Source organism: Pholis gunnellus (genome assembly GCF_910591455.1).
Source record: "Pholis gunnellus genome assembly, chromosome: 6".
Classification (NCBI taxonomy): Eukaryota; Metazoa; Chordata; class Actinopteri; order Perciformes; family Pholidae; genus Pholis; species Pholis gunnellus.
The window spans coordinates 9,818,606-9,836,433 of record NC_136532.1 but is presented as its reverse complement, the minus strand read 5'-3'; the positions used below and the strand labels follow the sequence as shown (position 1 = coordinate 9,836,433).

At 39.5% G+C, this 17,828-nt stretch overlaps 1 protein-coding gene across 1 annotated transcript in view; it reads left to right on the top strand.

The window, feature by feature from the left end:
* The window catches only part of frmd3 (FERM domain containing 3), a gene marked incomplete at its 5' end in the record, with an annotated part of 51,059 nt that overhangs the window by 15,090 nt on the left and 18,141 nt on the right, over nt 1-17,828 (top strand). Inside the window, 10 exons of the mRNA XM_079160870.1 lie at nt 482-524; nt 4,373-4,454; nt 6,437-6,534; nt 8,006-8,129; nt 9,537-9,624; nt 11,279-11,367; nt 12,490-12,553; nt 12,919-12,954; nt 15,076-15,164; nt 17,238-17,312. Coding sequence (XP_079016996.1) covers nt 482-524; nt 4,373-4,454; nt 6,437-6,534; nt 8,006-8,129; nt 9,537-9,624; nt 11,279-11,367; nt 12,490-12,553; nt 12,919-12,954; nt 15,076-15,164; nt 17,238-17,312 — 788 coding nt within the window. The remainder of the gene's footprint in view (nt 1-481; nt 525-4,372; nt 4,455-6,436; nt 6,535-8,005; nt 8,130-9,536; nt 9,625-11,278; nt 11,368-12,489; nt 12,554-12,918; nt 12,955-15,075; nt 15,165-17,237; nt 17,313-17,828) is intronic.

The window sequence follows — 17,828 nt, the reverse complement described above, 5'->3', positions numbered from 1 at the left end:
ATCTTGAGGTTTGTTTTTACAGAGTTTTCATAAAACATTGCAGTGAAAAGAAATATCAAAATGAATACAAGTTGTATTATCCCTCGATGCAGTTTTGAAGCCGCTGAAGCACAATCTTCTTATCAACACAATCTTCTTATCAACACATTTATATTCAAATATTTTAACCATATAGCTGCACAAATACGCAGAAGAACAAAGATAAAGAAACTAATGATGACACCCACTAAAAGGACACTGCTCTAACCAGCCAAAGTGGGATTGTTGGATATAAATCAGGAGGCAGTCAGTACATTATATTATAAGTTACTAATAAAAACAAAATTAACAAATTTCAAACAGCCCACACACAGAAGAGACCGGATGGTTTCTCTCAGCAGAAGCTCACGCTGCATTTAGTTGAAATGACAGCATATTATTTTTTAGCTCGAAAAGTTACTATTCTTATTTTTCTCTCTCTCTCTCTCTCTCTCTCTCTCAGCACTGGCTGGAGCCCAACAAGCCCGTGGTGAGGCAGATGAAGTGTAAGTGTCACTTCTGCTCCGTTTGTGTTTTTCTGTGTGTTCTGCATCAGTCTGCAGTGTGCACAACAACAACGAACACGACAAGCAGACAACACCACAGGGACTCTGAGGTCATGACAGCATGCGCAGTGTTAAATCCACTGGATATTCAAACAATTAAAAAACGAAACATCCGATATCAGCGTGTGCCCTGTTGAAAGGGACATTCATTATGTGTGGTAAAAAAATCAAAAGTGTATAGACATTTGTTGTTTGTAATGTGCAAATGTTATTTAGGAAATGTACTTGTATACAAGTTTTATCACCGACTTCATCCCCAGGACACATTGCTCACATGCACTCACCATGAGCAGTGACAGAGCCAGACAACACCACAGGCAGACAAACAGAGACAGACAGAGTGACACAACAAACTGCCAGAGGGACACGTGGCTCATTTGAAAATAAACAAACAGACCAAGTAAACTACAAAGACATTGCCGGGGAGCACAAGCCAGAAGATAGAGAACTCAGTCGTCAAACAGGCGGCCTTCAGTGGACGTGCAAGTTAACCAGTGACAAGTTTCATGGATCACTGAAGGGATGATGCATTTACATCTGTGCAAAATATTTAGCTCCGTTAGCCTATCAGCTACATGAAGTGACACAGAGCGTACTGATTTTTGTCGACCCTCACCAATGAAAGGATGCAGATCTTATCTGAGCCCCGGTAAATTGGATTCATCTCCAGTGGTGTTTATGTTAGTTTAGGTGGTGGGAGCCGGGCCTGACGTCTTCATGCGTCTCACTCACAGGCTGACATTGTGTCTGTTCATTTTGGTTAGTATGTTCATGCTGACAAAAACAAAACTTATCGGGGATAAGGATAAACTTATTGTCGATTGACTGTTGTCGCGTTGTTGTTATTTTGCTGCTCTGCGGCTCACAACTTTCTTGCGTTTGTTTTTTTCCTTTTCCTCTTGATGTTTGCCTCTGACATGACTCATAGTAGATACGACTCATCTTCTTATGCTCTGCAACTAGTCAATAAGAGAAAATGGCAATCATGTGACTCTGACTAGTGGTCAAATATAAAGTACATTTACTCTAGTACTGAATTGTACTGTAAATACTGTCCTTTTTACGCCACTACATCTTTTGTGATGGCTTTAATCACCCGTTACTTTGCAGATTTAGATTAGCAATACTTTCTGCTAGATTATTATAGGTTACGCTACCTATATAAAGTAATACAAACTCCACCTTTGCCAGCTCCAACATTTAAGTGATGTACACATTAGTGATTCACTAATCATAATTCAGTAATATCATATATTTTAATCTGAAATGGGCCATTGTGCATAATGAGTACCTTTTACTTTTGGTACTTTAAGTATATTGTGATAATAATGCTTTTTCCTTCCAGTCTAGATTTTGAAAGCAGGACTTTTACTTGTATTTTAACACCATGGTCAACTGACAGATCTTTACTAATACTTCTTCCACCACTGACTTTGACTAAAGTAAAGAAACAGCTTTCACACACGCACACTTGTGCAGAACAACTGAAGCAGTGGTGTTTAGTCTATAAAATGTGTAAAAAGAAGAAAAAGCTCAGCGTAATGTCTTTAATTTGCTTGTGTTGAACAGCTGATCAGTGTAGTTTCAAAAATGCAGATGTTAAGTCCCAATGCAGTGAAGTGTGAGATGAAGCAAATGTTTTGTTACCTTACTGGAAAGGAGCAGCTGAAGGAACAAGGGACGATAAATCTGCTTTTGCTTCCTAAAATATTTAAACAAATTTCCCTTTTTCAGCCACCTTTTATCAAGAAGCGAACATTTTATTTAGAATCCAATGCACCGTGGTGTTCCTCAACCTCTTCTTACATATTTTTACATTTCGATCGATTCTAGAAAAATTTTCTTTTTATTCTATAGTGATGCTCTGCTGTGACGAGCATCACACTTTGAACAGTGTGCTGCTCGTCAATTATCTGTGCACTCAGCAAAAACATATCTGAAGTTAGCCCACCCTTTTAATGGCTGTCCTGTTCTTTCTGTCCTGCTATAAATTAATAAAGCAGCTGTTAGCGGCGTGCCCTGCTTCATCAGAACATGTGCGTGAGGGCAGGAGGGGGGAGGATGAGGAGATGGAGGAAGAGAGAAAGTGGGGGGGAAACGAGTGATAAAGAGGAAATGTGTGGGGGCTAATTCAGAGGGGTCGAGAGAGGAGACAGTGATGGATAATGTAGCTAAAGAAAGAAGTCAGATTAGGGAAGAAAAAGAGAGAGAAAAGAGGAGATTTGAGAGAGGCTGCAATAAGAAAAAGAGATAAGAGAGAGGGACGGAGGACGAGTGTTGAATAGATCTGAGTCGTACTGACACATCATTTCTCCCTGTGGCAGCATTTACTCTCAAATTAGGATGCATGACTTGTGATTTATTTTCTCTTTGTGCATCTCAGCTTACATGCATATGCGTCACATTGTGTGTGTGCGCATACTAATTGTGCAAATTCACTTTCCCTTGAAATGTTTTTTGTTGTTGTTTCTTTTAAAAAAAACAATTTTTTAAAGCATCTTGGTCCCTTAAGCTCCGGCAAAAAGCAGCTCAAATTTTTTGGAGCGCGGGTGGGAGGATTGCGTCTTTCACATTGCTCAGCATGTATAATGTAGATGTGTGCTGTGTTTCATAGCTAGATAATACCGCAGAGGTTCCCGCCATTAAAGGCAGAGTGGTGAGGGCACGTTAGATGACACTCTTCTTCCTCCTCTTCTGCCATTTCCTTTTCTGCCTTTCTGGCTTAGTTTCTGGTTGAAGTTTTAGCGTTAACTGTTCATCACATATAAATGTGTTGCATGTCATTTGTAGACAACTGCAGTATCATGTATTAGTCATGTGCAAACCTTAAATTACAAGACATTTAAACACAAGATATGAAACCTTGCTTACTTTACAGTAATTGATGAAAGACAGCATACATACCTATCACTTCAACAATCTAGCCACATGTGACCTACCATACCATAACAAAATAACTTTTGGAATGGGCCCCTAGGTGGGAAGTTCATACTGAATGAACTTCCCATTCCAAAATTCACAAAATCCACATTGCTGTACCCCAGCCTGGGTGAGATCTGTCCGTCATTTTGGAATCAAATTTCATATATGTTCTTCAAAAGCATTTTATTAGTTCCTAATTCATACGACAAAACTTCACTAGAAATGGTTAAAAAAATAAATCGGATTGACGACTGCTGTCGTTTGATCCGAGCACCACATCGTTGACTGTGTGTGTTTGTGTGAACTTATTTAAGTGTGTGTATGTTTGTTACCGTGCCTATTAAAATATCATTCAAAGCTCAAATTCTCTCCAGCAGCAACTACACACACACACACACACACACACACACACACACACACACACACACACACACACACACACACACACACACACACACACACACACACACACACACACACACACATAGGAGTCAGAAATGAAATGCATCAGAATTCAAAGGACAAGAAGCAGACCCCAGCTCAAATGAGGCACTTAGTGTGTGTGTGTGTGTGTGTTGGGGGGGGGGGGGGTGATGACTAATCACTGTAATTATCAAATGACTAATCAGTATTTGAGGCATACCCTGATTTTTTTTTTCGTCTCCAACTTCTTTTTTCTCCTCAGTTTTACATAATCCTCGTTGCTCTGCTCCTCTTCTTCTTGCAATCATTCATTTATCTCTCTTCTCTCCTTTTTCCTCTCCTCTTCTAATTGAAGACATCTACTTTTCTTCTCTCAGCTTTCTCTTCTGCTTTCTTCTTTGCTGAACTCTTCTCTCTTCTAAACGGTCTTCTCTTGTTTTCAGCAGCTCAGCAGCCGTACACGATGTGTTTCCGTGTCAAGTTTTATCCCCACGAGCCAATGAAAATCAAGGAGGAGCTCACCAAGTAAGAACCAACACACACACACAATGGATGGTGTATGTGTGATGAATGGAGAAAGTGTAAAATAAAAAATAAAGAAAAGAACCTGGCATGCCTCTCTCTTTAGAGCAGCTTTATTACATGTATATGCATATTAGCTTGATTGCTATAGCTTGGTTGTACAGAAGTTTAAGAGCTATAAATGGTTAAAAAATGATTCCAGGTCGTGGTTGATTGTAGTGTTTTGTTGTAATTAAGAAAATGTATAGATGATACCATAATATCCAAGTTTTGCCACCACAATTTTGATTGTTGGATTATCTAATTTTCACCAAATTTCAAGGATCAATTTTCTTCTCTTTCTTTAGAAAATAGATTATTTCTAAATAGATTCAGAAATGCTGATGTTTCATTAGGTGCTAATGACTTTAGACTATGACTAATGACTTAGAAATGTTCTCTTTCACTTTGTCATCCATCCAACAAAGTAGTTTTCCTGTGTGTAATTAATGAGTGTTGGACTATCACCTTCACACCTTCTTTCAGTAGTAGCCTCCTTTGTGATATGTCGCACCGCAGATGCATTTATGCACTTTATTAAAACAACCTGTGTTTGGTAGATGTGATTTAAAAAAACACATTTGAAGTTGCCGTAACTTGTGTAGTAACTGGTGGTTTATACACACTTTATAATGACCCTCCTCATGCACACACACACACCTTCTCTCAGGCATAGTGAGAGATGCTCACTCAGCATTGAATGTAATGGAAGGGTTGAATTAAACGTCCAAAATTGACATTCTTGTCTGGCAATACGGTTGCAAAAACCCTTCCAATGTATATATGGCTTCTCTTTTGATAGAGTTGAGCATTAGCTCAGCTGTATAAGTGATGATCGGTGATCCCACGGTGTGCAGTCACAACACTGCTGACCTACACAAACTCAACCTCAGGCAGTAAATGAGAAGAGTCATAATAAAACCACAGTGTGGATAAAACCACAATGTGTGGAGAAGTAGAGACAAAAGGAGTGATGGCACATAAGAAGATTGATTGAAAAATAGATTTTTTTTTCAAAGTAGGGTGCAGGTGTAAGAGCGAAAGTTAAAGAAACAAACAGGTTTGGAATATTGAATGCTTCAAGTTTTGTCGTCATCATGTCAGATGATTATTTTCATACTGTATCAGTTGACAGATGATGGACTTCCTGTTCCATAAAACAAGAGGTGTGTAAGAGAAACTGTAACTGTAGGATCGAAACAAGAGTTCAGGGAAGGAAGTAGAAGATGAGAAGACGGAAAGAAGAGCTATCGCTGCATGCGTCAAAGACAAAAGAGAAGGAATGAAAAATGAAACACAGTCGAGAATGTTGTGTAAATTAAGATAGCTGATAGCTGATAGAAGTGTTTTCAGGCCAATTTGCAGAAGCTGCATGCGGCCACAGACCGACTACATAAGAAACTCTTCAGCTACAGCAGCAGGCTTTCCTCACCGTTCAGTCTTCGGTGCTTCTCTTCTGTGGCTTGAGTTGTGAAACAAGTGCGAGGAGTCAGGTGACTGTGGTGTGAGCGGCTGAAACTCACCTGTATCCATGGCGCCACATGTCTCTATGGGTTCAGCATCACTGTCATTTCTTTTCTCCCTGGTTACACAAATCAGCATGTCAGCAGCATGCCTAAACGTGACTCCATTGAAGCCGTTGCCATAGTAACTACAGAACCAGTCGCTGCTGTATTGGTAGTTGTTTCCATAGCAATGTGCTCTTTAATTGCCACAGTAACACAGCTAGAGCATCATGAGTCTGTGTTGGCTTTATGAATTTTATTCTTAACCATCTGGAACGATTTATTGTGAAGATAGCGTGATGTTAGAGACAGTAACAGTAATAATTACTGTGCTCTGCCTTGCTGTGGACCAAGTACACTTTCTACCTGAGTAACAAATATAAAGCACATTCAGGTGAAGTGAGCTTCTTAACTGTGTGTGTGTCGTGTCCGTGTGTCCAGGTATCTGCTGTACCTCCAGCTGAAGAGAGATGTCTACCATGGTCGTCTCCTTTGTCCTTTTGCTGAAGCTGCATATCTTGGAGCCTGCATCATTCAGGGTGAGGCCAGTTTAAATGTGTTGACAGTGAACGTACTGGTGATTAAGACCGCTGCAGTTGAATACCTTTTGTATTCAGGACGTAAACACGGATATGAGCAGGTTTTTGCTGTTTCTGTTTCCTGGCTTTACTGCATTTGCACTTGATGTGTACATGACTTTAGGGATGGCCCCTGGCAGCTCATACTGTCTTTAATACTGTAATTTTTATATTGATCCAGTTTATCGCTGTAATTAAACTGTAAGCACATCATATTAAACTAACCTGCTAATCCTTTGTAAGTGTAGCCTATTGCTTTGTTTTATTCATATATGGATGTTAGTCAGAGTTAGCTAGTAGCCTATGCAGTTATTTACTCTGACATTTCTAGCATTTAGCGTTTTAATTTGAGCTAGCCTGTATTGTGTTAATTTTGTGAAATGTAATACATCAGTGTACAGTAGGCCACTTCCCTCTTATTTTAGTGTACAACTTCAGATTGGATTCACAAACGCACCCTTAGATTGTTTTGGTGTGACTTGCCGTGTGATGAAGACGTCTGACACTCGACAACTCACACCAAAACAATATAGATTGATACAGTTAAGAGTTAAAATATGTATTTTTGATTTTGGGGTGAACTGTCCCTTTAACACGTAATATAACGAGGTTATGTCTGGAAGAAGAGCTCCATTTATCTGCTCTCTGCCTCTTTAACTGCTACAGTTTGTCATCAGACTGATGTTGTAACATTTTAAAACACACCAAGATGTATATTGCTTGGTAAAGGAATAAGAACAATTTCTTTCTCCAGTTAATTAGCAGATACAGTTTAATATGAGCCATTTGCTTTCAAATGGATTACGGGTGGAATTAGCTGAGCTGTATGATATAAATGAACCCCTCTGGCTGCTACACAAATCTCTGAACTTTGCAAACACTCTGTGATTGGCTCATATCCCCAGAGAGCAGAGCGTGACTGGCTGAGTTATCTCGGCCTAGAGAGTGTCTGCAGCATATCATTGGCTGCTCTGATTAACGAGGGCAGGTCCCTGTCCCACTTTGTCAGGGTGTTGATTACAGAGCTGGAGAATAGGTTGAGGATTACTATTTAATTAAACTCCAGGCAAGTTTCAGATTTAACCTTTATTGTGACTGCTAATTAAGAACGGATTTAAAAGAGAAATTAGTGTCTGTTAGGGCTTTGTACTGGATTCAATAAGGTAAATATGTATCTATCAGGGTTATCTCAGCTGCTTATGAGTATATTCTCTCTGATCTTACTCTTCAACATGAAGCATATAAATGTATTTCCCAAAATGTTATGGTTAATGGACTGCATGTATGTATCATGTTTAATTCCTATTGCTTGTAAGTGTTGAATCCTTTAAAATAGATCTCGCACATATGCACCTAAACTCTAAACTGCTGTTAACGGTTCTAAACCTGATGTATAGACCACTGTCACACCGACGTCACTCTCTGTCTCCAGCTGAGCTCGGAGACTACGACCCAGAGGAGCACCCGTCAGACTACATCAGAGACTTCAAGCTGTTCCCTAAACAGTCCCTCAAACTGGAGAGGAAGATTATTGAAATACACAAGAACGAGCTCAGGTAAAGCAACATGTGTGCGCATGTGTTTGTGTTGTCTGGTGGGGTTGTTTGTTGTCTGAAGCTGCATCCTTGTTACCGGTTTACTGTTTGATTTTGATGACAGGCGTGGATGCTCACTCCTGTGATCTGTGTTTTTCAAAACGGGCTGTTGAGACAATTTTCTAGTGCAGACGGCAGAGTGCTTTCTGTTGTTCTGGCTACAGACACAATTTGATGATACCTAGAGATTTGTGGTGCATTGTATGCAGAAGATATTTCAGTTGAAAGTAAATACAAACTGAAATGAATTTGCAGAGGAATGAGCATGAATTATTTATTTCCAGCTTAGTTTTGAAAGCTTGCTGGCTACTACAGGATTTTCAGAATTTACATTTGGATTCAAATCAACCTGGATGGAGTAAAATGAGCTGGATGTATGTGATTAGAGGCTTCTGAAAACTCAGACACAGTAAATATCTATAAACTGTGGCTTGTTCTCTCCGTCTTTAAGGAGAGAAGTTGGATATGGAATAAAATGCATTGAGAGAATAACACTGAATTAACAAAGCAGGAGACTAATGCACGCAGAGGCTGCTGCATAAATATAATGATGAAAGTAAATACGATTAAAATGTGTTGAAACGTTAGTCTTACTCTGTACTCTGCACCGACAGAATAACTTCCTAAATTATAAGATCATGACAGACAGTAATCTATACATAAACCCTCTCCCTCTGGGCGTTTATTCGTATCATCGCTGCAGCTCATGAGTGATGTTGTTGAGTTTGTGACCGTCACACTCGCAGCGATTATTGAAACATCAAAGACAAATCCTTCATTTCCCACAGCACAGAGGCAAATGATGCCAAGTGCCCTCTGTCTGCCCCAATGGGTCTGACGGACAGGATTAAGAGCATGTAGATTAGCACTGAGCCGTAGGAACACACTTCAGGTGATTTACACATGGGGTGGGTTGCACTGTGTGTGTCTGCGAGTTGTCTTTTCAAGCAGTTATTTAATAAGGATAAGGATGTTTATTGTCATTGTAAAAAAACATACAACGAAATTAAATTGGCGACTCAGTACAGCAGCAACCATGACTTTTACTCTAAGTGCAAATGTATGTGTGTGCTATAATGTTGATTTATTTGTCAGGTGTAAGGAAGAGTATCATCGTACATCACTCAGTGTCTTGACTTTCCAGCACTAATGAGCAAGTAAAGCTTTAACGCTCCCACTGAGCACTTCTTCTTCTGTTAATAAGGCTGTTTTTGCGAAATGTTTACAGATGATCAAAAACTGGTGGAAAAGTAGTGGAATAAATAGATCAACCGTAGACTATAATTGCCATTTTTAAAGATGAATTCAATCAACACAGCAACATACTTCAAACAAAACAAACTTCTCCTCTTGTCTCCTGTCTTTTAGGGGCCAGTGTACTGCTTTTGCTGAGTTGAACATGCTCCAAAGGTCTCACAGCCTTGAGACGTATGGAGTTGACCCTCACCCATGCAAGGTAACTATAGTGGAGAATCAATGCAGGTGCTGGTGTTGTTCATATTGACATGGTCCCTCTTATCAAAATGGTGCATCTCTTTATTAGTGTTGCCATCATTTATTTCCCCGCCTCAGTTATTTAGACAAACTATAGTTGCATTTTATTGATCAAACATCTCACTGGACCTCCTCCTCATGTGTCCTCCTTTGTTCTCTGTCCCTCTCCGTGTTTTCAGTATGTACTGTATGTTTATGTATGAAATGCCTTTGTACATAATGGCCTGTATATGATAATTTACACGCATTTATTAATGGACAAAGTCATCGGGGAAGTTGCTCTCGTCAGTTGATAGTGAAACGGTTCTAAAATAGTTGATATTACAGCATATTTCTCTGCTCTGTCATCTCTTAAGTACAAAGTTACGCTTTCCGTTGTCACTGTAAAGTTTACAGCTTTTATTGTTATTCTGAGAGCCAGTAATTATTATTCATTATTGATTAAAAGCATTCGTTTCAATTACAGCCATCTCATTTACAGTACAGGTGTAAACACTCACCAAAGTTGTTCATGCAGTCGTGCAGAAATACACGACTGTGCCAATTACACACATACCTGTCCTCATTACCCTTTGCCCTTAATTGGCATATTAAACGGACGACCACACACATGATGATGAGGAAAGGTCCAAGTCAGCCGCTAGTTTACATTTGAACCTTTGACAACATTATGTTGTTAAACAAAATAAATATAGTCTGCTCAGAAACCATCACTCAGGAGTCCATATTCCTATTGATTGGTCTGAGAGCATCATGGTGGTTCAATGTCATTGGCTCAATCTTACTTTTGGTATTGTGGTTCATTGTGCCACTTGCTTTCTACTGTGATACCTTGTACTTTTCTCTTTGTGTTTCTTTTTGTACAATTGTGATAGTTGAAACAGACTGAATCTGATAAAGAAAAGTATAATTTTGCATCTCGCTATCCGTTCATTCTCGCCCTCTCTGCTCATGCTCCGCCCGGTCAGAGTGTGAAATAGGGACACCCTCCCATGGACAGGCGTATCAAAGCATGCTGAGCAGATCAACAAGATATTTAAATTCTGTCTTTTGGAGAAGATTCCCTTTATCTGCTTGCCTCTCGCCATTGGGGACGTTTTTAATTTGTTTTGCTGGAAATGGCTGTTATTGCGTCGCACATATGCAGATCTGTGGAGATCAAGAATCCGAGAAACTGTTGGGAACACAGAGGGACAAAGAGTGATGACAGAGAGACACAGATGATAAACAATGATGTGGCAGAGTGACAGGAACATATTGTGGCCTTTTCTTACTCGTGAGTTGGTATTGGTTTCATTTTGCCTCACCATAGACAAACCGCACTTTACATACAGAAATACCTGTTCTGTATTTCCTGCGCCTTGTTGTTGATGCAAATTATGGGGTTGAAGTTTGAAACATACAAGTGATTCGGTGTTGGTGCCATTACCATGGAGATTATTAATGGCCCACTCGCCTCCCCGCTGTTAATTCCACCTGTATCCCATAATACTGTGGGCTGCTGCTCACTCTGCATGTGTGTGTGTGTGTGTGTGTGTGTGTGTGTGTGTGTGTGTGTGTGTGTGTGTGTGTGTGTGTGTGTGTGTGTGTGTGTGTGTGTGTGTGTGTGTGTGCAGGATTTCACAGGCTCCACAGCCTTTCTCGGGTTCACAGCCACAGGTTTTGTGGTCTTCCAGGGAAACAAGAGGATCCACCTCCTCAAATGGTACACGTGTCCCAAATTCTTTAATATAAATCTGTAAGCATGGAAATGAGATGTGTGGCCTCTATCAAATCTAATCATAACATGCTCTCAGTCTACGTTTCATGTCATTATCACGGAGCTGAATATAATAATGAATAGGAGCAATTGAAAAAGATGGCCTTTGTCTTAAGTTGTGGTGGCAGAGCTTTGTTATCTTGCACGGTGAACAAATCTGTTACTGTATGTATGATTCATAAGATCAATATTTGATTATTTAGCTTTTTAACAAGTTAAAGTCAATGAAACCTCATGTTGACCGTGCCTCAATCATTTGCTGAGAAAATGTCACAGCATCTGGCAATGGTTTTATTGGTTGTACATTGGAACTGTAAACAATAAGTACTCCTGGTACACCGTGTAGTAAAAACTACAAATACACTTTTAGCATCTGTTGTTGATAGGCAGGAGTTGGTAAAGTATTTAGATCCTTTACTTGACTAAAAGAAGGAATACCTCTGCATTCACACTTACAGTACATAAGAATGAACAACCTAATGTACTTTACATATCAAAAGTAAATGTACTAATGATAAAGAGTGTTAAACTAGTATAAATGTCCTGTTGTTAGAATGCTACTGCTGCATTGATGTTTGTGGGTATTTAATGTTGCAGCTGGTCAAGGCCGCACAATTTATAACTGGCTTACTTTATGTACTGATAATTGAATCTGTAATAATGCCAAATATTTTATAAGATGATTCTATGCTTTGATGACAATTTTAATCTGAAATTCAAATAAAGAAGAAGTGAAATAAAAATAACAATATTTACCTCTCTGAGTATAAATAGCTTAAAACGGAAGTTAAGTACAAGTAAAGTATAAGCATCCCAAAAAAAACTACACTACGTGAATAAATGTAATAATGTTACATTTCATCACTGTTAAGATGTAAATGTAAACAAACTGTCGACAACAGGCTATTGTGTCATGATTAAAATAAAAAGCAATCCTGCAGCTCCACCTTTAATCGTGTCCTGAAGAATTTGGTTATTTTTTTCAGCTCAAGTCAACTTTGCTTTATCGTGTACTTATTTCTGAGTACATATATGCCTATATATACCTAATATGCTGGTTCTTTGCAGGGCTGATGTTAGCAAGCTGAAGTTCGAAGGGAAAACTTTTTACGTCATCGGAATCCAGAAAGAGGTGAGTGCAGCGTCTCCTCCTGCATGCTCTCTCTCCTCTAAAGGGCAAACATGAAGAATACAAGATGCTGTGTAGTTTCCTCCGTCATGATGATGAATTGTGAAGTCTTGTAGTCGTCATCGTGCTGCCCACTTCTGGAAAAAGCTGCACAGTTACCATCTGTGTTCATTTGGATTCAGTTTGGTGTTAGCTGACCTCCGAGTACTGTCCACCCTATATTCTCTTTCCTCTTTCCTTCTTTCGTTCCCTTTTCCCTTTCCTCATCTGTGTAATGGTTACATCCGGTAAATGTGCTATGAAACTGTTTGTCTATGCAATCCTGTCCACCATCACACACACTTTATATGTGTGTGTCGCTGTTTCAGATCACCTTAACAGGCAGGATTCACTATAACAGGATGGTGGGTGTGTTTCGACTAACCTCACTCACTCACACCGTGTGTCGACTGTGGCCCAGATATGAGACTCCTTCACTACACCCATGTTCGGACAACGTCCAACAATCTTTGACAAATACAAATGGCAGGACATCTTTGAAACTGACACAGCAGTTCCTGACACACACATTAGAAGTTACAACTAATACAGGTTTCTTGCATTTGGGACACATGTTTCATCTGTACACTCGATGTTTGTCTTCCAGTCCAGAGCTGTGGTAGATTCTGAGCAGCAATTGTGTTGCACTGTGCCTCATAAATGTGCATACCATCTTTATTTTTGAAAAAGCTGATTGTGTCTCATATTGCTGTTTGACTCCCACATTAACCCGTATTGATTCAGTCAGGTGCCTCAAAAACATGTGGTCCTCGCTGTGAGCCAGGTTGCTCTTTAATCTACCAATCAGCCAATCAATCTCATGACTACTCTCTTCATGACAGAAGTTCAAACCTGCTCTCTCATCTCTGCTTAACTTTGTCCGTCTGTCTGTCTGTGGGCAACTCATGAGTGGCTGAAGATGCAGTTTTATCTTTGTGTTTCTGTCTCTTCTCTCTGTGTGTAAACATAGTCATCACTGGTGAGTAAATATTAGAAATAATCGTAGCACAAAACAATTTGACGCCTCTCCCTACAGTCCTGCCTTCACCTCACTTTATGATTGGAGAAACCGTTTTCATTGTTTGGTGTTTTCCTTATCTGTTTGTATCATTTTGTTTTATATCACTTTATAAAAACGTTTTCTATGTCATTTCATTCAATTCTTTATTTTTTTTTCTATTATATTTAGCTCATGTGTGTAAACGATTATTTTGATTCATTATCAATAATAATATTCTGCTCTATGTTTGACATTTCTATTAGCATCCCTGTCCATAGTTACATTATAAGAATAAGTTAAGCTCCATCAGGAAACTATAGATTATGCAATATTAAGTTGCATAATCTATATCTCTGTCCATTTTGTGTATTTAATGTTTAAAGTTATTGATTTCTTTATTTTGACTCTGTCTTCATATGTGTGTGTGTGCTTGTGTGTATAGCGTATGTACTTACATTTTTCACTGTATTTTATCAGGATTTAAATTAGTGTATTTATGTGTCGTCCTCCACTGTGTGACAGGTCACTGCATGATTTCACTCTTTGCCCTCACCTCTGTTATTTAGCCTGGAACACATTAACTTAACTGTCCCACTTTGAGCTGAACTTTTCATGACTTTATTACTGTAACAGTTCATCTACTGTATCATTTTCTCTTTAGTTACTTATTGGTGTCCCAAGAAATATAATGTTAATGGTTAATTTAAATGGTTTTGACCATACACCAGGTGATAGCAATTGAAAACTAGCTTGCAAATAAGTGCATATACCATTAAAACAGAATGCAGAATGTCCGTAACTAATACAACAGTATATATAGTTTAGGAGCAGTTAAATCAACACGTCATTGTGTAACAGTACTTTTTGCATGTCAGCCAAAGTGGGACCGAAGACAAATTTATAATCATTTCTGAACATGGAGTTCTGGTACATTTACACATGTGTGACCACACCCACGCTGACACACACATGGCCACAGCAGCACATGTGTGTAAATCACAACTACATACTTAATATGACTGATGTGTGACACTGAGGGGGTTAAGCAATATGGCTGACTAGGGGGCTTTAGCAAAGGACACAAACTGGATCAGTGCATTCTCATGTTATTGATCTCAGTGTTTCCTCTCTCGCACACCCTCCACCCCTGTTGTTGCGCAGCATTGATCCGGTATCTCATGTTACCAGACACACATGACTGAAATTAGACGTTTACAGGAATATATCCCTCCTTCTTGTCCATAAAAAAAAACATGTTCTGCAAGCTAAAAGCGCTTTTACTGTTAAACACTGTGGCTAAATCACTATATCTGCCTTACATCGTCAAAGCTTATGACTTCAGGTCGGTGGGTCAGCATTTTGCACAGCTCCCCCTCACCGTGTTCAGCACTTCTCTTGTCCTTATTCGCATGTCTTTTGGTCATCTCATTTCTCATCCTCGCCTTCTCCCTCTCTATCCCTCTTGTCTTTGTCCTTTTCTGTGCAGAAGAAACTGGTGTTGACATTTCACACCTCGACCCCTGCTGCGTGTAAGCACTTATGGAAGTGCGGGGTGGAGAACCAAGCCTTTTACAAGTGCGTACACACACACACACACACACACACACACACACACACACACACACAGCTGGTTTTGGGGGCATTACATTGACTTTCATTAATTTCTTGGAGACTTACCCTCACCCTAACCTTCCCCAATGATGCAAAAATCAGCTTTTTCCTAGCTGGGAACATGGCTTTTGTCCCCAATTGGACAAGTCATGCCCAATTAACTGGGTAGTTTGAAATGTGTTACACACACACACACACAAACACACGCACACACACATCCAGGGAATTTATTGAGCTGCTCTTGAACTCGAGACACTTGGGTATTATTCTACCACAAAATGACCAGTGCTAATTGTTGAGAAAAAAGAAAATATACGTAACATAAATATACATTATCACATACTATACATATTTAACTGGAATGGCACTGATACAATTGGTAACTGTTACAGCTGTTTTTAAATATATTTAAATATTATCTACTTTGAAATAGTACTATACTTCTATTATTTTCCTTTGTCATTTTCTTATACACAAGTGGCTACAATTTGCTTTCCTTCGTGTCCCATCTTGACTTTTAGCACATTATCACTCTTTTCAAATGATTTCCCTGCCTCTCTGTGTGTGTGGCTCTGCTACAATATGCTGCTGTCCTTCACTGGGGGAGCAGCTGATCACTCCGAGGTCGTCGCTCTGAATTCAGAGACTATTGACGCTGCCAGCGTGTCAGGAATGGAAACAGGCTTGGGGTGAAGGCGAAAGTGAGAGAATGGAGAGTTAACTTAGTCTATGGTCATGGTTGTGTCAAGGTTGCGAGCAAACAAAATGTGTTTTTCAGTGGGATTATCAGCACAGCTATCAATCATACTTCATAGTTATACAACAGTGGAGGAAGCTGTTACTATGTTGCACCTATACTATGACTATACCTCCTTCTCTTCTGAAAACCTTGAGCGATCAGATCACAATGAGCCTTGATACGTTGTTTTGTTGTTTGATCATGAATGCCATGAAAGCCAACAAGTAGAGCTGACACGATGAGTGGATTAATCGATTCGTTCATCAACAGTAAATCAATCTCTAACAATTTTGATAAATCGTAAAAAAAGTCCATTTTCAAACATAAATGCTGAACAATACTTGATTCCTGCTTTTCTAATTTGCTGCTTTGCCTTCCATCACAGCAAACTTAATATCTTTGGGTTTTGGAAACAATTAGTTTAAAGAATAATCAGATTAATTGATAATGAAAATAACCTTTAGTTGCAGCCCTACCAACATGGACGAGAAGTTCCTAAAATGTCAAATTTGAACATCTGAAATTCCATAGACAGCCGGCCAAGTCCATCATCTGCTGAGGAAGATTGTGTGACACAAACAACAGCTCTAGACAGCGTGGACCTTGAATGGACCTTGTGGTGAGATTGTTTGTCAACTGACAGAACAGAACAGACCCCATGAAGGCAATTAATTGAACCTGTTTTGAAATATTTACTTTACTTTATCATTTTATTCGCCTCTACAATGAACCAGTTTTCACACAGATTGTGTGTCATGTTGTTTACAAAAGCATACAAAAGGACAACTTTGTGATAAAGTCATTAAAACATTCTCATAACAGCGCCTGTCTAACCCTGGATATTGACTTCTTAATGACAGCAGCTCATGTGTCTCTGAGAGGCGGACAGAGAGGGAGGGATGTCACAACATGAGAGCCGCTTAATCCAATCTGAGTGAATTGAGTTTGTAAATGGCAGCCAAGCAAAGCTTTGCGAACATAGTTCCTCTATCTCTCTCTCTCTCACACACACACACACACACACACACACACACACACACTAAGCAGAGCAGAGGTGTTTGTCTACTCTCCACCATCTCTGCTGCATGATAAATGATCCTGAACCAAACAGGTTTATTTGACTTACCTAAAATGGTACACATTGAAACACTTTCCTCTTCTGCTCCCTAAGAGTCAGTGCACAAGGTTAATGTTACGGTCACAAACAAGAATGGTCAGTGTTTGAGCATCAGATGCTTTGTAATAATTAAGTTCTTTGTTTGCATCTCTTTTTGTTTCTTCCTCCCTCTCGCTGACAGGTGTGCGAAGTCAAGTCAGATAAAGACAGTTTCCAGCAGTAACATCTTCTTCAAAGGCAGCCGGTTCAGATACAGGTGAGACAGTATTCAAGTTAGTTTTCATAAGAGAAGGCAGACTTTTTTTTTTTTTCACACACAATACAATGACAGACAGAATTTTGACCACAGAAGATGTGTGATGTATGTCAAAGGAAAGGGAGCGACGAAAGATACAGAGTCAGAAATAAACCCTAGAGAGAGATTTTAAAAACGCAAATTTACCCACAATTCATCAGCAGGTCAACACTTTAATTATGCTTCACCTTTTGCACTAACCTGAGAAATGTACATAGGCTACCACACGTGCTAATTTACTGTAAGTCCATCAACATGCTGTAGATCCAAATGCTGCCTCTCCTCTTTGGACATCAACATCCAGCTTGGCCTTGGCTTCTGTAATTGACCGACCCTCGTATCACAGGAAAGCCTAAATATACAGTATAAGTCTGTTATTGAAGCCGATGCTCCCCTCAGACAAAGCTCTTTACCAGCATTACACTTCAGTCTGCTCCATTTCATCAGCTAGATAAAGCAGTCTGGCTCAAGGGCGCA